Raw genomic sequence first — 27,599 nt, forward strand, 5'->3', positions numbered from 1 at the left:
ATTTCTTTTTCTATATTACGTTGACATTTATATAAACCTTTGCCAAGGGTTCACATTCTTCCCAAGGAATTATTGGGTAGATCAAAAATTGTATTTTTTCCCCATTTGATAGACATACATTTATTTTTAAACACTGTTCTCATTGTTAATTTCACTGTTAATAGGAAAAAAAACCAATTTGATTAAAAAAATAGTTTAGCTTTGTGTTTCTGTTGAGCAGGTCAGGAAAGGGAGCTGGCTGTAATGCCTACAGAGAGGCAGTCTTCTGTCTGGAATGCTCAGTCCGCTGAGAGCATCACAGGGAGGGAGCAACCAGCGCAGTGAGGGTGCTCCGGCACACAGGGTCAGAAAGAGCCATGCGTCCGAGGGCAAAAAGGTTGAAAGCAATTAAATTGTAATATATTTTCTGAGCTGTAAGATATTTACCATCTCCATTTTGAAGGTTTCATTCCATTTTTGTAGAATCCTGTGCTTCGTAACACTAAAGGAACAAAAAGGTTTCTGAGAGGCTATCCTTACGGTGTTCCTTTCTGATGGTTTTCAGAATGAGAATTATTGCTTTTCTGATTTGCAAGTTAATAAATTTGCATTGACGGCATTTTGATTGTTCAATAAACTCTGTTCTGGAACAGCTGTCAGACAAATTATACTATGGGCGATCTTTAAAGGGAGCATCGCACAAGTGGATTTGGGCCCAGCCTTTAATACGTGTGCATTTGTTTGTGTATCTGAGCCTGCATTAGGAAAACAAGGAAGGCCAGCTGAAACAGTCATATTTTCCATTCGTATTTGAAGGATTAGATGTTGCTTTTGGAATAGTTGATATGTAAGGGCTGACTCTACAGCTAACCTGCTACTTTATGTCAAATGTGTGCATGTCCTGAATGATGTGAGAGTCAGTTGCTGTGTACCGAAAACTGAGAACGTAATGTGATGTTAACGACAGCAGTACAATTTGTGGTTTTTAAAATAAAATAAATAGCTCTTGTTTATTTGATAGTCATGATTTAAAAAAAATTAATTTGAGGCAAAATTGTAGCATTGAATAATGTGCATATTTCTAAAAAAAGATTATTTAAGGGAATAACTACCTGGGGTTTCTCAATGATTTAAATTCTTATTTTTTAACTATAACTAACTTTTCTCTTGTCATGTTAAAATAAGACTTCTAATTGTCATTTTCTCTCTTTACATCAGTGAAACAAACTTAGAACCCAGGGCTAGAAATTTTATAAAGCAAAAAACTTGAGACGTTTGTAAGTTATGATGAAAGGAGAGTTGAGGATTAAAGAGTTTGTTCACATAACGTGTTTAGAATAGCTCTTGGCACATATAGGTGTTCCCTATTATCCACTGTGTGTTCAGAGGATGATGCTAGATATTCTAAGAATGCAGAACTGTAAGCTGTGGTCCATCCACTCAACAGAATTAAGTATTGCTGGAGAAAAATAATACTAACATAACACAGTATATCCATAGCTGTGACCTTTTGTAGGACAGACAACATATACTGTAGGTGCCAAAACAATGTATAAAAGAGGACACTTTGGTCAATGTTGCTCAAGCAATTTGCCATAATCAGAAGTGTCTAGACGCTGATGGTAACCACTGTGAGCACCTCTTGTAATTGCAGAGGTCAAACGTGACTTGTATTCATTTTTTGTTACCTGTATATATTGAGTATTACCATTTTAATAGTTTTTCCTTTCTTAAAATATGTATACATTTTTTTGGCACTATTTTGGGGGCACCCTCTGTATATGTATGTGTATGTATAATTTGTATATGTATGTATACTCTTAGAAACTTAGATATGGGAAAGAATTTCTGAGGGTTTGAGGACATGGATTATGCAGAACAAGAAGTACCTGAAGCACAGACTTGAAAGGTGATTTTCAGGAACTGAAAAAACTTTAGAGAAGTAATTTCAGGCTAGTGGAAAGCATGATTAAGTAATGTGACAAAACTGACATGTTTGTGAAACAGTTAAACTGGCTTGATTCTAGATACTGATCCATGTGGGAATGTACATTGGTCATTTAGGTCAGAATTCAAATATAAGCATTTGAGTATTTTGCAATATTGGAAATCTTGTGAAATCTCAGTTAATACTTCAGAGAAGAAAGGAAATGAGGAAATTTTTATCGTGGTATTAAATAATATTTACATGCTTGAATTAGGCTAAAATAACTTTTCAGAAGTCTGCCATGACTGAAGAAAATATAAACAATGAAAGGGAAATTCTTCAATAAAATGAATGGAGGTTTTGTAATGAGCCACTAGAAATTCAGATCATTTGGTTCATAGAAACACTAGCAGCAGATTGGGAGGCCATGCGGGACACCTCAGTTGGCACCGGGCTGCAGAGGGAGTGTGCTGGAGGTCGTAACTAATTCTGATGTGGAAGGATCAGAAACAAAGCTCTCCAGGCCTCCAGGGATCAGCTCCCTGTGTGAGAACCCTCACCCCTCCAGCTAATCCATGAAACTACATTAATAGCAACCCTAAAATGTATTACTCATGTATTGTCTCGGAAGCTGGGAGAAAATTGCTGCAGCTGAGGCAAAAAAAGAAATAAAAAAATAAAAAATTAAAAAATAAACAATGAAAAAATGCTTGGATAAAACAAAAGTTAATCCAAGATGGTGGAAAAGTAGATCTCATAAAGAATCTTTGGTTTTGAGTATTATGAATATATATATATATATATATATATATTTGTAAAGTGGATTAATCTCTCTCTCTCTCTCTCTCTCTCTCTCTCTCTCTCTCACACACACACACACACACACACACACACACACACACACACACACACACACACACGGGCAGCCAAAGTCCAACAGGAAAGGAAGGAAGAGGAACAACATCTTTTGAATCAGATTTTAGTGATAAAGCCAGTTTTTATACTCTCAACTACTTTACCTTTCCACTCTGATTAGCAAAATCACATCCCCTTTTACTTTTCCTACAGGATTGATTCTAAGAAAAAATGGAATACTAAAGCATTTCACAAGTCAAAATAGCTTTCTAAAAACAGAGCAGCAGTTTATTTATGACTTAAATTGCTAATAATTTTGGTAACTAACATTCTTGGCATGATACCCATCTCACAAACAATCCTAGATTTAATGTAGATACCAAGCACTCCTTTTACACAGACACACACACACACGCACATACACACACAGATGTATTTCATGATATAGTTATCCAGGTAATAAGAAATGCATATTTAGCAAAAATTGTGTGTCTAGGTTATCTGAATCTTTGCCTTACTCATGTTATTTTTACCCAACTACAGGAACACTGTGGGTGGTTTATTATATAACAAAAATAGGAGCAGTTTGGCATTGGTGCGATATTTATAGCAAGTAGAACACTTTTGAAATACATGATCTTATTACTTCAAATTTATGAACAAGCTGTTTATATATCAACACAATCGAAATGGTCAGTTTGTTAGATCTTGTGATATTTTATTTTTTCCAAGATCCACAGGGCAACATGATGTCTATTTCCTTGGAATGAAAATAACATTATTTCTTAAAATAGTGGCCTAGGCAGAGAATTGCTTTAGGACAAGGGCTGCAAAGACTTCTCACCCTCCCACTCTTTCTCCTTCAAATCTCTTCTTTTCCTTTTTCTCTTCTGTGTATCTCCTATTCTGTTTTTGCTCTGGTCTCTATGATAATTGCTAGTTGGATAATTCAGGGAGGGTGTGGAAGAAGATGTCTGTTTTAAAACTCTGTTCTTACTAATAGCAGTAGATTCAAACACATTCACCTCTTTTCCAGAGGACTCACCACATCAAATATAGGAAGAAAGGACAGTTAGGCTTCCCAAGTCCTATCTTAATAACGCTGAAGCCTCTGTTATCACTTGACACTTGAAATCAGGGAGGTACATTTGTTTATTAATTTATTTTTATTCCCCAGGTGTGAGTTTATAGAACTAACGTACAAATGAGATTAACACTCCCTGTACTTCACATTTTTAAACTGTCACAACATTGATCGTGGTTTGTTCTTTCATCTAGAACCCAAAAAAGAATTGTGAGTGGGATACAGTTCATTTAGTTGGATTTCTAACTGGCTGAAAAATTACACCCAAGAAATGATTAAGGAATGGATTGATATCTGGAGAGAAATCTCTAGGAAATAGATTCTCTTTGCCCCAGCTGTCTCACAGTCTCCATCAAAGCACTCTTCTTACTTGAGTAAGGACATGGTCACAGAATCCGTTTCAGCAGTGTTCCAGAGCTATTTCCCACAGATCCGATTTGGCACACTAGAAGACACACCTTTGAAGTCCCTGGAGTAGGTTTTCTGAAGGATATGTCCTTGCCTTTATCCAATCTTAGATTTTTATCACGGATGTTATTTAAGATACCCCTCTTATTTCTGTCATTAACTAAAATTTTAAAAAAATAATAAAAACCTAGTGGATGTCAGAATCAGAATTCAAAAGAAAGCTAAAACTTTTTTTATTAATATCTTGAATTTATTTCATATTTATTCATGGCCAACCCCTGTTCTAGATTAATTGGATGCTTTAGACTGATTCAGACAGGTCCCTATCAATTGTTTATTCACCCACAGATTATCTGGAATATGGGAATCAAAACAAGCCTAGATTGGGCACACCCCAAGACAGGCAATCCCCACAGCTGGGTACTCCAAGATAAACTCTAGCTACTCTTGAATAAAAGTGGTTTGGGTGTGTTTGAAGAACTAAACAGTACAGTGTGTTTCATGCTGCCATTTTGTTTCTTTCTGGAGTATCTCGTGCTGAAACATTAGCCCGAAAGTACTTTCTGACTGGCTCCCATTCAACCCTTCTTGGGTCACATCCCAGGGAGGAAAAGCAAAGCGATTTCTGCCTTTCAGGAGTACATGATTCGGTGATATAATGTCACTTGTCATCTGAGAAAAGACCTAGACAGCAAATCAGGTGGTCTGGGGTCTGAACCTGGTTTGATACCTAACTTAGTTTTCTATGACTGCTATAACAAATTACCACAAACGCAATGGCTTAAAACCACCCAAATTTATTATTTTACATTTCTGTAAGTCAGAGATTCAACAGGGGTCTCACTGGACTAAGTTCAAGGTGTCAGCTGGGCAGAGGTCCTTTCCAGAGGCTCTAGTATAGAATTCGTTTCTTCAGCCTTTCCATCTTTAGAGGCTGCCCACATTCTTTGGCTTGAGACCCCCTTCCTCCGTCTTCAAAACCAGCAGTGTTGTGTTTGACAAGGGAGGTACATTTCTAACAAGCAGAGTAAGTGTGCTCCTGACCTCAGGAGTTTGAAAATCCTCATAGAAATAGTATACTTATTAGTCAGGTTCTATTGTATCTATATGAGTGTAGCAAGATACATTGGGTTCAACTTTTTTTAGCTGGTCAGATATTGTAATATATGTCTATTCCTAAGAGAAAGATTGTCAAACAAACTATGAAACTTTCTGAGAACAATCCGTTTTATTTTACATTGATTTTTTTCTTCAAAATTTATATATCGTTTCAAGATATTTAAAGAGGGATATGTGTACTTGTTTAATTTTCCAGCATATTCTTTTATAAATTAGGCTCTACACTCAAAAATGAGAAATTTGGCAGTATAATATGTTCACATTTTCCAAGAAAAATTATAATAGGATTTTTGGTTTAAACATTTGTTTGGGTCTATTTCCTTATGAAGGCTACCATGTCATGTAAAACTTACATTAAATTAATTTTCATGCTTTTTGCTTGTTAATCTGTCTTTTGTTGCAGGGTCTCAGTCTAGAGCTTAGAAGGGTAGAAGAAAAATATATTTTTCCTCCTCTGTACCATCATATTCTTATTCTCTGCCAGACCCAGTTTTAAGCCCAACTAGATTTTAACACATATCTTTTATTTCTGCATTTCCAGATTTTGGTATCTTCTCCAGCAAATACTAATTCTTGTTGAATGGGTTAACAGAGAGCAAACAAAAAACTCTTCCTTGTGGAATGATATGTTAGTTTCTTATTACATGAAAAGGCCATAGCCTCTGTAACTTTCTCCAAAAGTTTACAATACATTCTGGAGACATTTAATGAAATAGTGCTTAGTAAATTGTACTTCGCAATTTACCTAGAAAGAGCAAGCCTGGTAAAGAATTTACACATCTGTGTAAATTCTGTACTTTGCGTAAATTGTGTAATGTTTCACTTCCATGATGAATGGGCTCTTTCCTTATTTCCTAGCCATTGTAATATTCTAATTCCAGGTTTGAAAGGCAGAGTGCTTATGGATTTTAGGAAAACCAGGTAACACCTCAAGTCTGTGAAAAATAATCCTTGCTCCTAGAAAGTGTTCTTGATAGCTTGTCAGTGGGGCAGAGAACACTGGATGGGTCCTGACTTGCTTTTCAGCCAATTCAGGTTCACCTCAATGAACATAGGCAGTGACGTTATACTCGGGTGTCAAGTTAGGATGCATATTTTTAGATCAGGTTAGCATAAATCAGAATTCAGGCATAAATAAGTTCATGTTTTTGCATATACACATATATATTCTTTGTCTCTCAGTTTCCCAGCTAAAGGAATGTATAATACTTCTTACTATTTGTAAATGTTGGGGATTATATTTGAGAAGAGATGATTCATTTTCCTTGGGTTGTAGGACTTGTTCAGTACCTGCTTGGAGAAATGAGATGGTCTGATCTCAGTTAGAAAAATGGTGTCAGTGGTCTTTGTACTTACCCGTTCGCTACTGTAATTTATTGTTTTTAATGCAAACATGGGGACAATTATATTTATCTAATAGCAGTAATAAGAATATTAGTCAGTATTTATAATATTTTTCAAATATATGTCCAGTTCATAAGCAGCATGAGGTCTAATATTAGAATAATGTGTGCATCATTCATTTTATTGATTCTATAAATTTTGCTCTACTTTATACCTCCTCCCTTTTATTTATTTTTTCTTCATATTGATTCATCTTTTTTATCATATTTGTATTATATAAAGGTATATGAGAACATGTAAGATACCATGAGCTGATAAACAAAAGAGCAAGAAGGAAAACTGATAATCATAAAATAGCCTCAATGCCTTAGAGGAAAACACAAAGGTTTGATTTACATATGAAACAAACTAGTTAGTAAATGAAATACATAAAAGCCAAGCATACTTTAACATAAACGAAAATAAGGAAGAATATTTATTGAATTTGTGGGGGTTGTGTGTGTCCTATTGAGCCTTGGTTGCTGTTTGAAAGTCAGTGAAAGGGATCGACCGTCGGGCTGATTGATTGTGAGGACTGGCCATGACTACAGTGGAGGAGCTGTTGTGGAGGGGCTGACCCTACAGAGCAGGATTCGCTTTAGCGGGGCTCTGGTGCCTGCCCAGTGAGCCCTTTGAGTGTGTCGTCCTTGGAGGTGGCCAGGTGATGTTCCAGCTTGGTCTGAGGCTGGCCACTGGGTGTGCCAGCCCCAGGGCCACCTGGGAGGGAACCCACTGCAGGCCAGGTTCAGCCTCAGCCTGTGTGTTGCCCGGGGCTGCCTGGCATGAGCCACAAAGCAATCCACAGATGGCCGCCGGGCCAAACCACAAACCAAGGCCGGCTTTTGCTAATGCCAGGCTTATGGCTGCATAGTCCAAGGCATGGCACACACTGAAGCTAGATGCTTCTTTTTTGGGTTTCGTGAACCTTTGAGAGACTTTAGGAAAGTCTGTAGCATGAGCCAAGCCAGGCAGTTTGCATGGAAAAGCCACTGGAAGTGGCTTGGATATGCCCAAATTTTGGATGGGGCAGGGTTTCAGAATTACCAGGGCCAGCTTGATGGAAACTCTGATATGGTGTCTAAATGCTGGGAGGTGGGAGAGCTCAACAAAGAAACAATGCCTTCTGCCAGCTCCTCCATCCAGGAGCAAGCTACTCCTCTAGCCCTCACCCTGCAGCCAGACAACTCAGTTCCTCCCGGTGTGTCTCTTGACATTCTAGCTGCTGTCTCAGTGCTGGAGCTCAGAGGGAGCGAGCCCATCAGCGAGTAAGTCCATGTGCAGACCTTCCAAGAGGAGCTCCCTGGACTGCAGACACCCTTTGTCCCACTCAACCACAATCTTCACTGCTTTTCACAATCAGAAATTATGGAGTCTTGTCTTCCCAGCATTGGAACCCTGAGCTGGGGAGCCTCGTGTGGTGCTGGGACCCCTTGCTTCTCTCGAAGGGACCTCTGCAGCCAAGATTTCCCTTCCAATTTTTAATAGTTACACAGTGGTCTGGGAGCAGCCCATTCTGCATCTGTGCCCCTCCTACCAGTCTCGAGGTGGCTCCTTCTGCAAGTCCTTAGTTTTAGGGCTTTGGTTCAGCAAGACTTCAGGCAATTCTCAGTGATGGTTGTTTTGTACTTTAGTTGTAATTTTGATGTGGTCCTGAGAGAAGGTAAGCACAGTGTTTACCTGTTCCACATCTTGATTGGAAAATTGTGTACCAGATCTTTATCTAGTCTTCTACTAATGGGCACTTGGGTTGCTTCCACATTTGGCTATTGTATATATCTCTGCAGTGAAAATAGAGGTGCATATATCTTTTGAATTACTGTTTTGGATTTCTTTGGATAAATAACCAGATTCAGAATTGCTGTGTCCAAAGGTAGTTATATTTTTAATTTTTTGAGGAACTTGCCAACCATTTTCCCTAATGGCTGCACCAATTTGCAATCCCACTGACATTGCACGAGGGTTCCCTTTTTTCCACATCCTTGTCAACACTTATTTATTGATTTATTGATGATGGGCATTCTGATAAGTGTGAAGGTGATATCTCATTGGGGTTTTGATTTACATTTCTCTGATGATTAGTGATGTTGAGTATCTTTTCATATGTCCTTTGGCGATCTATATATCCTCTTTGGAGAAATGTCTACTCAGGTCCTCTGTTCATTTGTTAATTGGATTTTTTAAAAATGTTGAGTTGTGTGAGTTTTTAATAAATTTTGGATATTAACCTCTTATCAGATGTATCATTGGCAAATATCTTCTCCCATTCACTAGGATATCTTTTTGTTTTGTTGATGATTTCCTTTACAGTGTGAAAACTTTTTGGTTTGATGTAGTCCCGTTTGTTTATTTTTTCTTTTTTTCCACTTGACTGAGGCGATAGATCAGAAACAATACTGAAAGCAACTTCAGAGAATTTGCTGCTTATGTTTCTTCTAGGAGTTTTATGGTTTGGGGTCTTACATTTAAGTCTTTCATCAACTTTGAGTTTATTCTTTTATATGGTGTAAGATGGTGGTCCAGTTTCATTTTTTGCATGTATCTGTCCACTTTTTCCAACACCATTTATTGAATAGACAGTCTATGACACTGTGTATCCCTGCCTCTGTTGTCATAAATTAAATAACTATATAGACATGGACTTATTGCTGGGCTATCTATTCTTTCATTGACCTATGTGTGTGTTTTTATGCCAGTACCATACTATTTCGATTACTATGGCCTTGTAGTATTGTGTGATATCAAGTAGTGTGTGATACCTCTTTGGTTAAATTTATTCTTAGGTATTTTATTTTATTTTGCTTTATTTTATTCTATTCTATATTATATTATTTTATTTTACTTTTTGATGCAATTTAAGTGGGATTATTTTCTTAATTTCTTTGACAGTTCATTATTGGTGTATATAAATACAACTGACATCTGAATATTAATTTTGTATCTTGCTACTTTACTGGATTCATTTATCAGTTTTAATAGTTTTTTGTGGAATCTTTAGGGTTCTTTATATCTAGTATCATGTCATTTGCAAATGATGAGTTCTTCCTTTCCAACTTGGATGCCTTTTATTTCTTTTTTTTTTCTGATTGCTGTGGCTGGGCCTTCCAATAGTATGTTGAATAAAAGTGGTGAGCAAGACATTCTTGTCTTGTTCTGATGAAAGCCTTAAGCTTTTCCCTATAGCATATGATGTTAACTCATATATGTCCTTTATTATATTGAGGTGTATTCCCTGTATTCCCCCTTTGCTGAAAGTTTTTATCATAATCAAAATCATGGATTTTTTCAAAGACATTTTCTGCATCTATTGATGTGGTCATATTATTATTATTTTTTTAAATTGGGGAATATATTAGGGAACAATGTGTTTTTACAGGGTGTCGAGTTGTTTTTTCAGTCTAGTTGGGGGTGCAGCTCAGCTCCAAGTCAAGTCTTTGTTTTCAATCTAGTTGTGGAGGGCAGAGCTGACTGGCCCTTGTGGGACTCGAACCAGTGACCTCGGTGTTATGAGCACCGCATTCCAACCACTGAACCAACTGGCCATCCACTGGTGGCTCAGCTTCAAGCTCAAGCCATTGTTTTCAATCTAGTTGTGGAGGGTGCAGTTCACTGGCCCATGTGGAAATTGTACTGGCAACCTTGTTAAGAACTCACGCTCTAACCAAGTGAGCCATCCGGCGCCCCGGTCATATGATTTTTGTCTTTCATTTCGTTTATGTGTTTATCACATTAATTAATTTGCAGATGTTGAATCAACCTTGCATACCAGGAATAAATCCCACTAGATCATACTGAATGATCTTTTTAACGTATTGCTGAATTCAATTTGCTAATATTTCATTGAGGATTTTGGCATCTATGTTCATCAGGGATATCAGTCTATAATGTTCTTTTTTGTAATTTTTTTTTGTGGGTTTGGAATCAGGGTAATGGTGGCGTCAAAAAATGTACTAGGGGGTGGCTGGGCGTCTCAGTTGGTTAGAGCGTGAGCTCTGAACAACAGGGTTGCCTGTTGGATTCCCACATGGACCAGTGAGCTGCGCCCTGAGCTGCTCAGAGCTGCTACTGAGCTGCCGGAGGGGCAGCCAGATGGCTCAATTGATTAGAGCACAAGCTCTTAACAACAAGGTTGCCGGTTCAATTCCCCCATGGGATGGTGAGCTGCGCCCTCTGCAACTAAGATTGAAAACAGCAGCTGGACTTGGAGCTGAGCTGTGCTCTCCACAACCAGATTGAAAGACAATGAATTGGAGCTGATGGGCCCTGGAGAAACACACTGTTACCCAATTAAAAACAAAAAATAGAACTACCACAGAATTAAAAATAAAAATATGCTTGGGGGTTTCAGTCCCCTTGAATATTTTGAAATAGTTTGGGAAGGATAGATGTTAATTCTTCTTTGAATACAGTCGTACCTCGGTTTTCGAACATAATCCATTCCGGAAGACCGTTCCAGTTCTGCAATGTTCAAAAACAGTTGACAGCTAGGCCTCAGGATCTTGCAGTCAGCGGAAGCTGTGTGACATGTGCAACTGCCAAGACATGTTCGAAAACTGAAGCAGTTACTTCCTGGTTTATGGTGTTCATAAACCAAAATATTCATCAATGGAGACGTTTGAAAACCGAGGTACTACTGTTTTTGGTAAAATTCATCTTTTCCAGGACTTTTGTTTGTTGAGAATTTTTTGATTACTGATTAGATTTCATTAATAGTAATCAGCTAGTTGAGATTTTCTGTTTCTTCTTAATTCAGTCTTGAAAGATTATATATTTCTAGGAATTTATCCATTTTTCCAGATTGTCCAATTTGTTGGCATGTGATTGTTTATATTATATTCGTATAATCCTTTGCATTTCTGTGGTATCAGTTGTTGCTTCTCGTCTTTCATTTCTCATTTTATTTATGTGGCTTCTCTCTCATTTTTTTCTTGATGAATCCAGTTAAAGGTTTATCAATTTTGTTTATCTTTTCAAAGAACCAACTATTGGTTTCATTTCTTTTTCTTTTTTTTTATTTCTTTTTATCTTTTTAGATGCTTGTTTATTTCTGTTCTGATCTTTGTCATTTCCTTTCTTTTACTCACCTTTGGCTTTATTTGCTGTTCTTTTCCTAGTTCCTTTAAGTGTAAGATTAGATTGTTTATTTGATATTTTTCTTGTTGCTCAAGGTAAGCCTGCATTTCTATGAATTCTCCTTTAGGACCTCTCTCACTCTGTTCCATAAATTTTGGGTTGTCGTGTTTTCATTTTCGTTTGTTTTAAGGTATCTTATGATTTCTTCCTTCATATCTTATTGTTGACATATTTGTTATTTAGTAGCATGCTATTTAGCCTCTATGTTTTTGTGTATTTTTAAATTTTTTTCTTATAATTGATTTCTAGTTTCAGACCATCATGGTCAGAGAAGACACTTGATTTCATTCTTCTAAAATTTATTGAGACTTGTTTCGTGGCCTAACATATGGTCTATCTTTTCATGTGGTGCACTTGAAAATAATGCATATGCTGCTGTTTTATGGTGAAATATTCTAAAAATATTAATTGAATCCATCCGGTCTAGTGTGCCAATGAAGGTTTCTCTTTCTGATTTTCTGCTTGGAAGATCTGTCCATTGGTGCCAATGGGGTGTTAAAATCCACTCCCATGATTGTATTACTGTTGATCTCTCACTTTATATACATTTAGGTTCTCCTATATTAGGTGCATAAATGTTTACAAGGGTTATATCCTCTTGTACTGATTCCTTTACATTTTTGTAATGTTCCTCTTTGTCTCTTATTACAGTCTTTGTTTTAAAATATTTTTTTTCTGATACAAGGATTGCTACCCCAGCCTTTTCTTCATTTCCATTTAAATGAAATATCTTTTTCCATTTCTTTACTTTCAGTCTTTACGTGTCTTTCAATCTGAAGTAGGACTCTTATAGATAGTGCATGTATGGGTCTTGTTTTCTTATCCGTTCAGCTACCCTATGTCTTTTGATTGGAGCATGTAATCGATTTACATTTAAAGTGATTATTGGTAGATACATAGTCATTGACATTTTATTATTTATGTTTGTGTTCTCTTTGTCCTCCCTTCTTCTTAAAGAAGTCCCTTTTGCATTTCTTGTTATACTTGTTTGGTGGTGATGAACTCCTTTAGCTTTTTCTTGCGGGAAGTACTTTATCTCTCCTTCAATTTTAAATGATAGGGTTGCTGGTTAGAGTAATCTTAGTTGTAGGTGCTAGCTTTTCATCATTTTGAATATTTTGTGCCGATCCCTTTTTGCCTGTAAATTTTCTGTTGAGAAATCAGCTTACAATCTTGCAAGCTCTCTTTTAAAGAACTAGTTCTTTTATTTTCTTGCTTCCTTTAGGATTTTCTCTTTGTCTTTAAACTTTGACACTTTAATTATAATATATCATGGTGTAGATCTCATTGGGTTCATCTTGTTTGAGTCTTTCTTTACTTCCTGTAACTTCTACGTCTATTTCCTTCACCAGGTTAGGAAAGTTTCCAGTCATTATTTCTTCGTATCCATTCTCAATACCTTGCTCTCTGTCTTAGCCTTTTCGTACACCTATGATGTGAATTTGGTATGCTTGATGTTGTCCCACAGACCCCTTGAATTATCCTCATTTTTTTAAAAAATATTTTTTCTTTTTGCTGTTCCTATTGGATTTTTCTGCTATCTTGTCTTCCAAATCACTGATTCGATTCTCTGCTTCATCTAGTCTACTGGCAGTTCCTTCTAGTGCATTCTTCATTTCAGTTATTGTATTCTTCAATTTTTACTGGTTCTTTTTAATGATTTATTTGTTCTTTTTCATGCTTGCTGTCTCTTTCTTGAAGTCCTAAGTTCTTTGAGCATTCTTATGAACATTGCTTTGAACTCTGTATCTGGTATGTTGCTTATGTCCGTTTGGTTTAGTTCCTACTCTGGAGTTTTCTCTTGTTCTTTCATTTGGTACGTATTTTTTTGTTTCCTCATTTTGGCTCTCTCTCTGTGCTTGTTTCTATGTATTAGTTAGATCTGCTACCTCTCCCAGTCTTGGCCTGGTGGTCTTATGCAGTTGGTGCACTGTTAGGTCCAGTGGCACAGACTCTCTAACCTGTGTCTGGTGCTCCAGGAGTGTCCTTTGTGTGGGTTGTTTGTGCTGTCCTGTTATAGTTGAGCCTTGATTGCTATTGGCATGTTACTGGGTTGGACTGACCCTCAGGCTGACTGGCTTTGGGGTTTGGCCACATTCACAGCTTATGGGCTGTTGTGTGGGGAGCTTACTCCATGGAGCAGGATTCACCCCCAGCAGGCTCTGGTGCCTGCCGAGACTGTCCTTTGTATATGTCGCTTGTGTGGCTAGTTGGGTGGTGCTCTATTGTAATCTGAAGTCGACCACTAGTTATGTTGTTGAGGGCCCTTTCAGAAGGGGCTTTGGTGCAGGTCAAGGTGAGACACTGTTTGTATCCGGCTGGGAACTATCTGGTTAGAGCTACAAAACAATCCACAGTTAGTTGCTGCCTGTGCAAGACCTGGAGTTGCCTTGTTGTGAACCGAGCTTGGTTTCCAGTACTAGGCCTAAGGTACCTTGGCAAAATTGTAGGGCACCCCGAGGCCTGCTGCTGCCTTCTGCCTCCCTTAAGGTTCAGGAGTTGGTAGAGCGTTATGCATATGTGGGTTGGGTGAGGCAGGGTCTCAGGGAGTTACCAGGGTGGGATGAGTGATGTTCACTCAGTTAATGTACATTCTGGTTTGGTGCTAGTGATGCACTTGGAGTTACTCAGTAAAAGTCTCAGCACACGGAGGCCAGCTATTGACTGCCTGGGGCCCACGGACCCCTGAGTGTCCTAGAAAGTGTGCAGCATGAACGGGGCTGGCTGTTGGCTTCAAAAATTCCTCTGTTGGCACACAAGTTGAGGCCCGCTGTTTGCTGCAGAAAGAGCCTCCTGGAGTTTGCGGGGTGGGGTTGGCTGTGAATTGCAGAAAGTGCCTCTGGGGTTGGGTGAGTTCGGTGAGGCAGGGTCCCAGGGAGTCACCACAGTGGAGTGAGCGGAACTTTCCAGGCCAATGTAGACTCAGATTTGGCCATGTTGGGGAGGGCTCAACACAGGAAAGATGGCGCCCACCTGCCAGCTGCATAGGAGAAAAGTTCTACACAGGGAAAATAGCGACTGCCTGTCTATTCCTTACCCAGGATCCACACAAGTTAGTCTCTCTGTGTACGTCTGTGGTGCCTCCTGAGTCACTGCCCCTCTGTAGGAACCCATGGTTAGTGCCTTCCAATGAGTAAGCCTGTGCTCTGGGTTTCTCACAGCCGTCTCTCACACCTGATAGTCGGGATACCCACTGTTCTTCACAGCCTGATGTTGTGGGGACTCCTCTTCCCTTCACCAGTACTCTTGGTTGGGGAGCCTGGTGTGGGGCAGAGGTGCCTCATTTCTCTGAGTGGGTCATCCGTGGCCGTGATATCCCTCCTGGTTCTCAGCCACCACACGGAGGTTTGGGGCCAGCCCGTCCTGTATCACCGCCCTTCCTACCAGTCTTGACGTGGTAGGACGTGGCTTCTTCTTTCTATCCCTTAGTTAGACTTCTGTCTAACTTCTATCTAGTCCCTTAGTTATAGGACTTCTGTCCAGCTAGACTGAGATGTTTCTCCAAGTTGATTGTTGTATAATTTTCTGATAATTTTTTAAGTGCTCATGGGAGGAGGTAAGCATAGTGTTTAAGTACTCTGCCATCTTGGATCCCCCCTTTTGTAAATAAAAAGCGCTATTCTGCACCACTCTTGGACTTGATCTATTAAAGGAGGGAAAATATTTAGTATTAATAAATTTAAAGAAGTTGAATAAATAAGCAACAGACAGTTTTACGTCTCACATTTGTGTGGAGAGAATTCAAATAAATCATCTATCCTTTTTACCAGTGCTTTCTTATATTTGCATGGACAGAAAAGACTACACACTTTTTATAACAGGATGAATAAATTAAGTACATGAAAGGATGGTAAGTTAAATATATTGATTTAACTGGGGAAAATTGTGTAGTAGTTAGTAATGTCTCTAATGCCTGGAAAAGATAAGATAGGCCATTGATTTAGGTTTTTTTAAATGCCCCAACATCCACAGCTTGTTTTTAAGATATCCATTGCATTAGTGTAAAGTACATAGCTAAAAAGATTTGAACTTAAATCCTTCAATCATAATTGTAATCCTTAATATCATTCCTTTAAAACGTAAGCTTTGATGCAGTAATTCCAAATCTGAGTTTAGCTATGGAAATGGAATACCTTAAGCTTTATGCACTACGATATTTGTTGAAGTGTAAATTGTAATGGTTAAAAGGTGATGATATCCTAAATATTTTTTTAAAAGGATAGTCAAATATATTGTGGAATGCAGAGGAAATGGAATATGGAGTGGCCATTAAAATGTTTGTAAGATACATGTAATGGCATGGGAGTATTTATCATATGACCTCAGGAAAAAAATATATACGTTTTACATAATATGCTTTCAACCATGTGAAATAATTTTAAAAGACTAGATGGAAATACATTACCCAGGTTAACGCTGGGTAATGAAATTAAGAGACATTTAAAAATATTTCTCATATTTTCTTGAATTAAAAAAAAATATTCTACACTTATCACACCCTTAGTGTTATATTCAAAAGACTTGTAAGGGAAAGAATAAAGTTTAGTTTAGAATATTCTAAATTTACTAACTAATTTTAAATGGAATTTTCGTAAAAAATAAGCAAATGTTTACACTTACATTGGACAAGCCATCCATGTCATTTTTCTCCTTTTGTTTGGTGGTATTTCAACATTCTAAGAGGTTTTATACTAGTGTTTCATTGGCTTTGTAATTTGAGCGGAATGGGAGGGTGGACTTAATGAGAGGTAAGAAGGAGAAGAAAGATTTAAAGGCAGTTTAATGAATTATCTGCAGCATGGATACAAAATAGCTGTGGCCTTAGTTTGCCAGAGATGTGATGGAATATTATCTTTTTAATTTCTGCAGTATCAAGTCATGGGTGGATAAGATGCAAGAAGACCTTGTGACACTGGCGAAAACAGCAAGTGGCGTCAATCAGCTTGTTGATGTGAGTAGAACCCAAAATAAATATGTTAATCTTTTTTTCCCTTTCATTTCAATGTTGTTGTTCTTTCTTTTAAGAAGTCATGTTTGTATTATAAATGGGATATGATTTCTCATGTGGATCTGGTAGTGAAATTCTGAAAGAGACCCTTGTATTGCTAGTTATTATGAAAAAGAAACACCATCCTTAACAATTAATAAAGATGTCTCATCACACTTTATAGTTTACACAAAGCCCTCACTTAGATGAGTCCATGTGATACATAGACACCCCTAAAATTTAAATTGGAATGTCACATTTCCGTTCTTCAGACTATGTTTTATAATCTCTCACATAGTGGTGAGTTCAAGTACTGTGATGGATTCTTTTGAATATGCTCAGTGGGAACACTTCTCCATCCTTTGAGAGTAGATTTTCGTTTTAAAAAGAGTTGAAAAGTGATTATAGCCATGTCTGGAGACTAGAGTGAGTCATTCACATATATAATAAAGATTTTGATGCAAGAAAGGGAGTCACTGTAAAATATGGTTTTTCTTATGATTTATGAAATGACTATGAAAATCCATTTTAAATGGTTTTTGAAAATGATAGCAATATATAAATGTTTATATAGCATCTTAAATAGATTATTTTACTTGAGTAAGAACATCTGCATTATAGTTGCTGTAATATTAATTAAAAATTAAATGTCATTTCTTTAGAATCTCACTTCTTCCATTTCAATGTAAGTAATATATCAATTTGTAAGTACTTTCATTTTGCATTCTTAGTGATGTGATGAGGCCTTTTATTTTCCATAAATGTGATGGGTCAACAAGATGAAATGGTGTAAAAGTGACTTAATGTGTGGTATGTGAATATTTATATGTGAAGATTTCTCTCTGAGAGAAACTAGAATTCATGGTTACTTTATACATTAATATAAATTCATAAGGAAATCTGATTAAGCAAATACTTAAAAAAATTATTCCAGAAACCCTTTATAAAAACTTATAAGTTTCAATCTAAGAGTATGTTAAGTAAACTCAAATACAGGGGGATGAGGAATACATTTGGAAATGAAGGTGTTCCTTGTGAATAATAATGATCAAATTTATTCTAGTCAACACAGAATATGTCCCAGGCACTGTGCAGCCTACAAAGGTTTGTCAGAGACACAGTTCCTCTTCTCAGAGAACTGACACTCTGCTAATCAAAAATATCCATTATTATGGGGTACAAAGATTCCTGAAAGATCCCTTAAGCTGATACTTGCGATCTACTATGATTTATTGTGGGAAAATTAATAAGAATATGAAAGTGTGTAAGATAATGTGAGCTTCTATGAAAGTGATGGAATTTGTGGAATGAGAAAAAAAGAAATGAGAATGGACAACTTCTGGTTAGAAGTTATATTACTCTCTTTATTGACAATTTGAGATTAAAAATAAACTGCTCCTGGGAGCTCTCTGTCACTCCTTTATTGTTTCCTCAGCCTCAAAAACCACTTTTTTGGCCGACCCAGTTTCTACTTTTGGTGTAAATATGTGAACCCCTTGTCGCTGAATCTGCTTTTTGCAGTGAACCATTAAGTACAAAAAGTCTCACCTAATTTCGACTATGCTGTATGATGTATAGATTACTAAGAAGAGTGTAAACATTGTTAAATGAGTAAATGGCGTTGTCTGAATTAGGATAACAAAATGGAATGGACAGGATGAAAGAAAATCCCCATCATGTTTTTTTTTTTTTTTTTGGTTTATGAGAGAAATACTTAATTACAGTGACAGAAAAAGGCACTGCATATTAAAATGATTATATATTATGTAACAAAGAAGGGAGAGAGAACATAATTCATTATTGGAAAAATAATTTAAGTGTTAGGGAACATGAAGAGTGTCACTTTACAGAGATAAATGATCCGTACGCCACTCTCCTTTTGCCTAGAGACAAGATTCATGGTGGGGGCCAAGTGATCCCATTCTTTTTGGCCATGGGAACGAACAGCAGAGACTGACTGAAGGATGTCAGAGTTGAGAGTGAACTTTGAGCTGAGATTGGGGGTGTTAGATACATGGCAAGGACCAAAAGTTGAATACATGGAAGAATTTAGCAGGTTCCTTGATTGAAATTCAATATTGTGGGAATGATGATTCTTCCAAAATTATTTAATGTGATTGTTTTTACCCGCTTCACAAGATAGAACTAGCATTTTACATGAAGGTTCAGAAGCAGCTGTAATGAGGCGACATAGCTAAAATAAGACCTCTTTGCAGTTGAATGAAAATTGCTTTATGGCATCATAAAGTATTAGCTGAAGGAAGGTTGATAAATATTATTTGATGAATTCAATACTTTAACTTTATAAATTAGAGATTTTTTCCAGGTTACCTGCCTAACTTCTTCTTCTTCCTTTTTTTTTTTTAATTAAAGTTTATTGGGGTGACGATGGTTACTAAAGTTGCATAGGTTTCAAGTATACAATTCTGTAATACATCATGTATATATCCCATTGTGTATTCACCCAGAGTCAGTTCTCTTTGCATAACCATGTATTTGATCCTGTTTACCCTCATCTACCACCCCGCGCCCTCCTTACCTTCTGGTCAGCACTAAACTATTTTCTATGTCTATACATTTTTGTTTCTTTGTTTTTTGTCTTGTTCGTTTGTTGCTTTCAGTTTTGTATCCCACATATCATTGAAATCACATAGTTCTTGACTTTTCCTGTCTGACTTATTTTGCATAGCTTAATAAGCTCAAGATCCATGTTGTCGCAAATGGCACTGTTCCATCTTTTCTTGTACCAGAATAGTGTTCCATTGTGTATATATACCACATCTTCTTTATCCAATCATCTATCTATGGATACTTTGGTTGTTTCCATGCCTTGGCCACTGTAAATAAAGCTGCAATGAACATTGGAGCACATATATCTTTACGGATAGATATTTTCAGATTTTTTTGGGTAGATACCCAGGAGAGGAATTGCTAGGTCATATGGTAATTCTATTCATAATTTTTTGAGGAACCTCCACTCTACCTTCCATAGCGGCTGCACCAGTCTGCATTCCCACCAATAGTGTATGAGGGTTCCTTTTTCTCCACAGCCTCTCCAACACTTGTTATTATTTGTCTTGTTGATGATGGCCATTCTGACTGGTGTGAGGTGATATCTCATTGTGGTTTTTATTTTCATTTCTCTGATGATTAGTGATGTTGAGCATCTTTTCATATGTCTATTGGCCATTTGTAGGTCCTTGTTGGAGAAATGTCTGTTCAGGTCCTCTGCCCATTTTTTAATTAGATTGTGTTTTTTTTGTTGTTGAGTTTCATGTGTTCCTTATATATTTTGGAGATTAGCCTCTTATCAGAGGCATTGTTTGCAAATATCTCCTCTCCTTCAGTTGGTTGCCTCTTTATTTTGTTGATGGTTTATTTTGCTGTGCAGAAGCTTTTTAGTTTGATGTAGTCCCATTTATTTATTTTAGCTTTTACTTCCCTTGCCTTTGAGATCAAATTCATAAAATCCTCTTTGAACCCAGGGTCTATAAGTTAATTACCTATGTTTTCTTCTATGCAGTTTATTGTTTCAGATCTTATTTTAGGTCTCTGATCTATTTTGAGATAATTTTGGTACATGGTGACAGATAGAAGTCTAGTTTCATTCTTTTGCATGTGGCTTTCCAATTCTTTCAGCTCCATTTTTTGAAGAGGGTGTCTTTTCTCCATTTGTATGTTTTTGGCTCCTTTGTTGAAAATTATCTGTCCATATTTTATGTGGGTTTATTTTTGGGTTTTCAGTTCTCTTCCATTGGTCTGTGTGTCTGTTTTTCTGCCAATACCATGCTGTTTTGATTATTGTTGCTCTGTGTCATCACTGCTTTTCAACATAGTGTTGGAAGTCCTAGCCAGAGCAATCGGGCAAGAGAAAGAAATAAAAGGCATCCAATTAGAGAGTGAAGAAGTTAAACAGTAACATTTTGCAGATGACATGATGCTATATATAGAAAACCCTAAAGACTCCACCAAAAGGCTGTTGGAAACAATGAATGAATACAGTAAAGGTGCTGGCTACAAAATCAACATAGAAAAATCCATTGCATTCCTATATACTATCAATAAAATCTCAGAAAAAGAAATAAAAAACAAAAACAAAAAAATCCTTTTGCAATTGCAACAAAAAGAATAAAATACCTAGGAATAAACTTAACCTAACTTCTGTTAAAGATCAAGCGTGAATAGGCTTAAGCAATACTATTATCCTCATGCATTTGCATTTTAAAATATGTCTTAATGAATTATTGCATTATCTAATCATTTATTGGAAGATACCATGCCTATTAATTGCATGTGCTCAACCACAAAGTAGATGAAATAAGTGAGGGAAGAAAAAAACTAAAATTAGTGGAAAGAGACAATGTGTTCAAATTTTTCTCAGTGAATTTAATATATTGAACCTTTTAAATACAACTGAAGGACTTCATTTGTTTTTCATTAATTCCAGCACTGTAGTAAGCCCTTTACATGCATTATCTTATTGCTTCTCAGGACAACCTTGTGAAGTGAACATCATATTTAATATGCGTGAATCAATTACAAGGTTAAGTTTTCATTCTATGCTACACAACTACTGAATTTGATGTCATTCCAAAATTAAAAAGAATAATCTTGTTATACTTTAGAATATTTGTTAATATTCTACCCTTTTATATTCCTACTAGTATTTTGAGAAGTTAAGCAGATCCCTGATTAGGTACCAGGTTAACATATCTGGTTATGCTACTGCTCTTTTTATAAAATACATAAATTAGAAGAAGCTGATGCTTTGCTACCAGTTATCCACTCCTGAATATTTCTATTTGAATTTCTTTTATAAAGGAAAGCATAGAAGAAAATTATAAAATGTAAATTTACATGTAGAGTTTAAAACCTTCCATTATTGTTAGTTAGTGTGTACAGAAATGGTTTTGTGTGTGTATCTATTGAAAGAATCGCTAAAAATGTACAGGAATTTTCTTGATTCTGTCTTTATGGTGTTCCACCTGAAGAAAATACTTATTTTCTTCCAATTGATAACTTTATGGTCTGACTAAGATATTTCTTCTCATTGAGTTGTTGAGATTCATGCATAATCCATATAAAATATTTATCAATCTGTAATCAGAATTCAGCAATTTTCATTCTTTTGTTGTATTATTTGGGGTACAGGCTGAGCCAGTGTTACAAAGAGATAACAACCATGTCTTTTTCTCTCGTGTCACAGTCTACATGTGAGCAGTGTAGGGTCAACTTGTTGACTCCTCTGTCCTCAGCATGTGACTTCCATTCCTAGCCAATAGTGATTCTTCCAATTTGCTATTATTTCCCAGCCATCATGGACAGGGAAAGAGACTAGAGAAACAGATACCCAGTTACGTTAAGGGTAAGATATTTTGCTCACATTCCAGTTACTTTAAGGTTAAGACATTTTGCTTGCATTTCAGTGGTTGAAGCTTATTCACATGGCCATATTAAACCAGAAGTGAGTTAGAAAAATGGTCTTTAGCTGAGTAGCCATATGCCAACTCCATCAGAGTGGAAGGAGGAGAACAGAGAGAGGAGGACAACTAACAGTTTTCTACTGATATGCATTATTTGAACACTGTCCTTGTAAGAGCTAGATCTAAAAATGTATTAAAGATATATTAACATAAAATAGTAGCTGTGTTTATATATTTTAAATATTATAGATCAAGACAAAATAGAAAAAGATCCCCTGATTTTGAAACATATATGCATTTGAAACAATCTGAATTGTAGAATATTTTAAAAGACAATTTATTTTAAAGACACACACACACACACGCACACACACATACATTCCTTTAGCTGCCATGCTGGCAAATGGAGAGGTTAATCATCATATATTAATAGATACTTTTTAAAAATTACAGTGTTCTTAATATTCCTGAAAACAATATTTTTAAGTTCATGAACATTGGCCAGCAATCATTTTTTTTCATGTAATTTGTTGGTAAAGTATTTCTTGATAAAGATATAACTAATTTTTGACCGATGTCCAAATTATCAGATAATGGTACTTCCTGAAAAAGTTTTCTGAAAATAAATTGATGAATAGGAACTACTGTTTGTCTTCCTACAAAACAGATTTCAGAGTCTACAAAGAGTTATTATATTAAAAGAAAACAAAACTGAATATGTCAGAAGTCCTCAGTTGCCACATTTGATTGACCCTGTCCTGGGGACAACAAACCACAACAATGTAAGCAAATTATTGTCATCGTGAAGATTTTTTGCCTCCTATGTGAACTATTTTCTTCACTCCTCCCCCTTTCTTTTTAGGAATCCAAGGCTTTCTCGTAGCCTCCTCTTTATTACAAAAGAAGGGATAATTATCATTTACACTTGGTTATTTAAATCTTCAGTAACTTTTTGATCTCTGAGAGTAACATATTTGGTATTAGGAAACAGATGTGAAGGCTATATTTTGAAAGAGGTAGAGTTTCTCTTTATTTCAAATACAGTATAGGTATCTCTCTCTCTCTCTCTCTCTGTCTCTCTGTCTCTCTCTCTCTGTCTCTCTCTCTCTCTCTTATGTCAGGGGAGAAGTATGGGCAGGGGCTCTGCAGAAACTGGACTGAGGTGAGCGATGTGACGTGGCAATGGCACACAGTGTAAGGAGGCAGCTGTGAGGGTCACAAATCTGCATAACCCTCAGGGAGAGAGTGGCTCCTGAAATTTGTTCCTGTAGGTGAATCATTGGCCTCACCCTAGGCTTAGCCGAGGGGCCCAGGGACAGTTAGTCCTGGCTTGCTCTGTATCTTCTGTTTTCCATGACTGGGGGCATAGAATTTTGCAGCCTTTGGACATCACACTGATCCCAGGCTTCTGGGCTACCTTTTCTACCCTGCTACTTTCCCCTCCAAGGTGTAATATCTGGTTTTTCCTACAGCTTTTCTGGATGCTTTGTGAGTCTCCCAGGCGCATCTTGTATCTATGTAAGGTACTGTGGGTATTCCTGTACTGTTAACAATATATTCATTTTGAAATATTCACCCATATTATGCAATATTGCTCCAAAGTTCCCTTCTCTTTCAATTCCAACATTTTGTTGTGTCTTCTGATAATGAATGATGTTAGGGGAATCCAAACTTTTTGATAACTGAGATTCGTGTATCTCTCTAGTTATCAGGGAGAGTTGAAATGCCACCTTCTTGTTACTGGCTTTCCCCGAAAATAAGACCTAGCCGGACAATCAGCTCTAATGCATCTTTTGGAGCAAAAATCAGTGTAAGACCCAGTCTTATTTTACTATAAGACTAGGTATAATATATCATATCATATCATATCATATCATATCATATCATATCATATCATATCATATAATGTAATGTAATATAATATAAATGTAATATTGGGTCTTGTATTAATTTTTGCTCCAAAAGACGCATTAGAATTGATTGTCCTGTGAGGTCTTATTTTTGAGGAAACATGGTATAAGACTTTCTTCTTGAATGGAAATTTTGTCTGGATTTCTAATATGTTAGGCTAGAGTATGTAAATATTTTTAGAAGTGTGTGAATTCATTTTTCTTTTTGACCTGGAAGTTCCCTTTTGAAGGTAAAATCGTTGTACAATGGCATCATCATAGAACTTCCTGGCTTTAACTCACCATTGTGATTTCATAAGTTAAAAGTATTGTTAAAATCAGTACCTTCACGTTTCAGTGTGCTCTCAAAGATGTAAATATGAAACGTGTCTAAATATTGTGCATTCAGTTCTCTTAAGTTAGTATTTATATAAGGGTTTTGAGTGAAGAATTTCATTAGTAACCCATGGGGTTCGCAGACGGATGCTTTTTGTTTGACACTGTGGTCACGTTGTCTTATGCAAATAGAATATTCATTTTCCAGGTGGTAGAGAATTTAATATATTAATTTATTTGCAGCAGAAGATACTTTAAAGCAGAACATAATTAATCACTGGTGATTCTGACTGGGGAATCAGCAAGATGCAGAGACAACAACAAATGTGGGGATTTTTTTCTCCTTTCGGGAATACTAAGTAGCTTGATAGTAGATTTCCCTTTATAAGCTTGTCAAATGAAATAGAAACATTCTCCCTTCCTCACAGAAATGTGTGGGGGTAAAAGGGCATATGAAATGAAATGTGGAAACAGTAATAGATGCTGTGAAAAAGTTAAATACTTATTACTCTTTAAAATGTAACTTTATATTATTTTATAAAAGTAATAGAATTATTTTTAAAAGTAATATAACTACTTTATACAAGTGATGTGATTACTTTTCAAATTCAGCTTATTTACTTCACATTTTGCTTTTGTTCAGAAATGCCTTACCACACCTTCGATGATGAAATGTTGTCACTAAGTCAGTTACCATAATTCTGTAGGTAACTTGAGATGATCATTATTTTAGGGAAATAAAGCACATTTCCCCGCTAAGTAGTGAAAAATCAATTTTGACTGCAGAATGTACTACCGATAGAGACTGTGGACTCCATTTACCTACCACTAGAGATTTTAAAGAAGCTGTTTTTCTTTTATTTTTTTAAACAGTGGTGAATTACATTCATTTTCAAAAATATAGGGTAAAATAAACTTTAAGGGATTTCTAATCTTATGGTGGCTTTCAGTGTTTTATTAACGTGTTTTTATGTGAAATACTATTGGTTCACAAACATTAATAGTGGAAGACTATTAAATTTCTTTTTTTTATCTTACCAATCTGTTCCATTATCAATCAATAATTGACGGTTTCTTAAGTTATGTTGGTATTTGAGGGATACATTATTATTGTTTCTCTAAGTAGCGATCTAATGGCTTGGTAATATTAATTACAGAGAGAGTGACAGAGTGGATGTCATGAGTTGCACAAGGGACAGGGGAGCTGAAAACTCATGGAAGTGATGTAGCCAAATGTTAGCTGCTTCTGGAAAAATGAAGATGAATGGCATACAAGACCCTTATTTTCTACTGTACACTCTCAGTTTGCAATGCATAGCTTTTTTTCTCCCCCTGAAAATGTCCTTAATGTCTTTATATAGTGAGCAGTGGTTCTCAGCCAGGGGCAGTTTTGTCCCCCAGGAGACATTTGTCAATGCTTGGAGACATTTATGATTGTCCCAACTGGGGGTGGGGGGGAGGTGTCAATGCTACTGGCATTTAGTGTATAGAAGTGAAAAATTCTGCTAAACACCCTACAATGCATAGGACATCGCCCCACAACAAAGAATGACCTGGTAAAAATGTCATCATTGCTGAGGTTGAAAAACTCTAGGAGGACTGAAGAATTTGAGGCAAGAATATATGAGTATGTATGAAATTCTTTCAATGAATATAAACTGGTAAAATTGTATGTCAGCCTTGATAGGTAGCAGTTTTTCTTTAGAAAAGCCATTTGCTACTAAAATAGTTAAGGGCAAATTAAGCTGTGCTGCTTTTTAAAATTCTTTTGTTGGTAGTGAAATAAATTGAGGTCATTTGGGGTTAGGGACAGACAAGCAGCTCACTCAGCCTTTGGTTAATTATTTTTTAATTTAGTTTTAATGGAACCTAGTATGATCTCTCTCACTTTTAATTGCACATGAATTTTCTGGTCAAAATACATATACAATTCGTACATATTTCCAGACATACAAAGGGAAAGAGGCAACATTATTATGTTATCTCTGGAATTTTAAAAAGTAGGTAGCTTCTTATACCTATATTAACATTTTTCTTGTTTTAATTCTAACTATTCTTAAAGAAAAACTTACAATTTACCTTATGTGTGAAATATCTCCAGCCTTAAAACTGAAGAATTGTCGCTATGGTTCCTTTTCATGTTTACTTTAATCTTTAATCTGTTAGTTTAGTTTCTCTATTCCAAGAATGATGTCTAGTATTTCACTTGCATTTCTGGTTAAATATAATCACCTGTTCCTATGTGTAGTATGGAGAAAGTGAACAGGTATGTTTACATGTTTATGGTTTTCATTTGTTCTCTTACTTCTTACATCCTGAGTATATTGTTCAAAAATGTCACCATCAAATTCTTGTTAACAGGAACTAAGGCAAGTAGCAGTATATGCTGTGGAAGATTCATCAATTCTGACTTCATTACTCCTAAATATTCTTCCTAAAGATAATGTCCTATTTGAAATGTGATACTATCCCAACTAGGAAGGTATATCATATCAAACAGAAAGAAGGACTAGGGAAAGTATTATCAAATTATTGAGTTAAATGTTAGAATGCCAGTTTGATGTAGTTATCAGAAAAGTATGCAGTATAAATTTGAGAACATGACAAATTTTATATGTGTATATATGTATATAATTGCATGTGAGTATGTATATATTTGAATGATGCTTATAATAAACTGTGTTATATTTTGTTGTATAACATAGTTTATATTTTGAATATGTTGTATTTTGAATTCTTTCTATATACTAATTGCTGTAATAGGCACTAGAAGTTCTGACGAGGTATTATCAGTCTATAATAGCTTGGAGTTGACTACATAATTAGGTGCAAACCAATACTCTGAACTTTATAGCTATCCATAATAATATACCTATTACCCTTTTAGTCTTTATTTACAATAATTTCTTGTATTACACACATTCTAATTATTTCCCTCCCTTGTTTATGTAGATTTACTCCCAAATGTGGCCATAATCCCATCTTCTTGACTATCATAGCCCATGTGATTTTACCTTCCTCTGAACTCTGATAGCACAATTTTCTGTACTTGTTTATTGGAATGCTAATAATGTTCACA

At 36.2% G+C, this 27,599-nt stretch overlaps 1 protein-coding gene across 5 annotated transcripts in view; it reads left to right on the forward strand.

The window, feature by feature from the left end:
* The window catches only part of CACNA2D1 (calcium voltage-gated channel auxiliary subunit alpha2delta 1), a 469,014-nt gene that overhangs the window by 86,933 nt on the left and 354,482 nt on the right, over positions 1 to 27,599 (forward strand). For all 5 annotated transcript variants that reach the window (XM_081079528.1, XM_081079529.1, XM_081079531.1 and 2 more), the window contains exon 2: positions 16,755 to 16,836. In XM_081079528.1, the coding sequence (XP_080935654.1) occupies positions 16,755 to 16,836 (82 nt within the window). The remainder of the gene's footprint in view (positions 1 to 16,754; positions 16,837 to 27,599) is intronic.

The sequence above is a fragment of the Rhinolophus hipposideros genome (genome assembly GCF_964194185.1).
Source record: "Rhinolophus hipposideros genome assembly, chromosome: 18".
Taxonomy (NCBI): Eukaryota; Metazoa; Chordata; class Mammalia; order Chiroptera; family Rhinolophidae; genus Rhinolophus; species Rhinolophus hipposideros.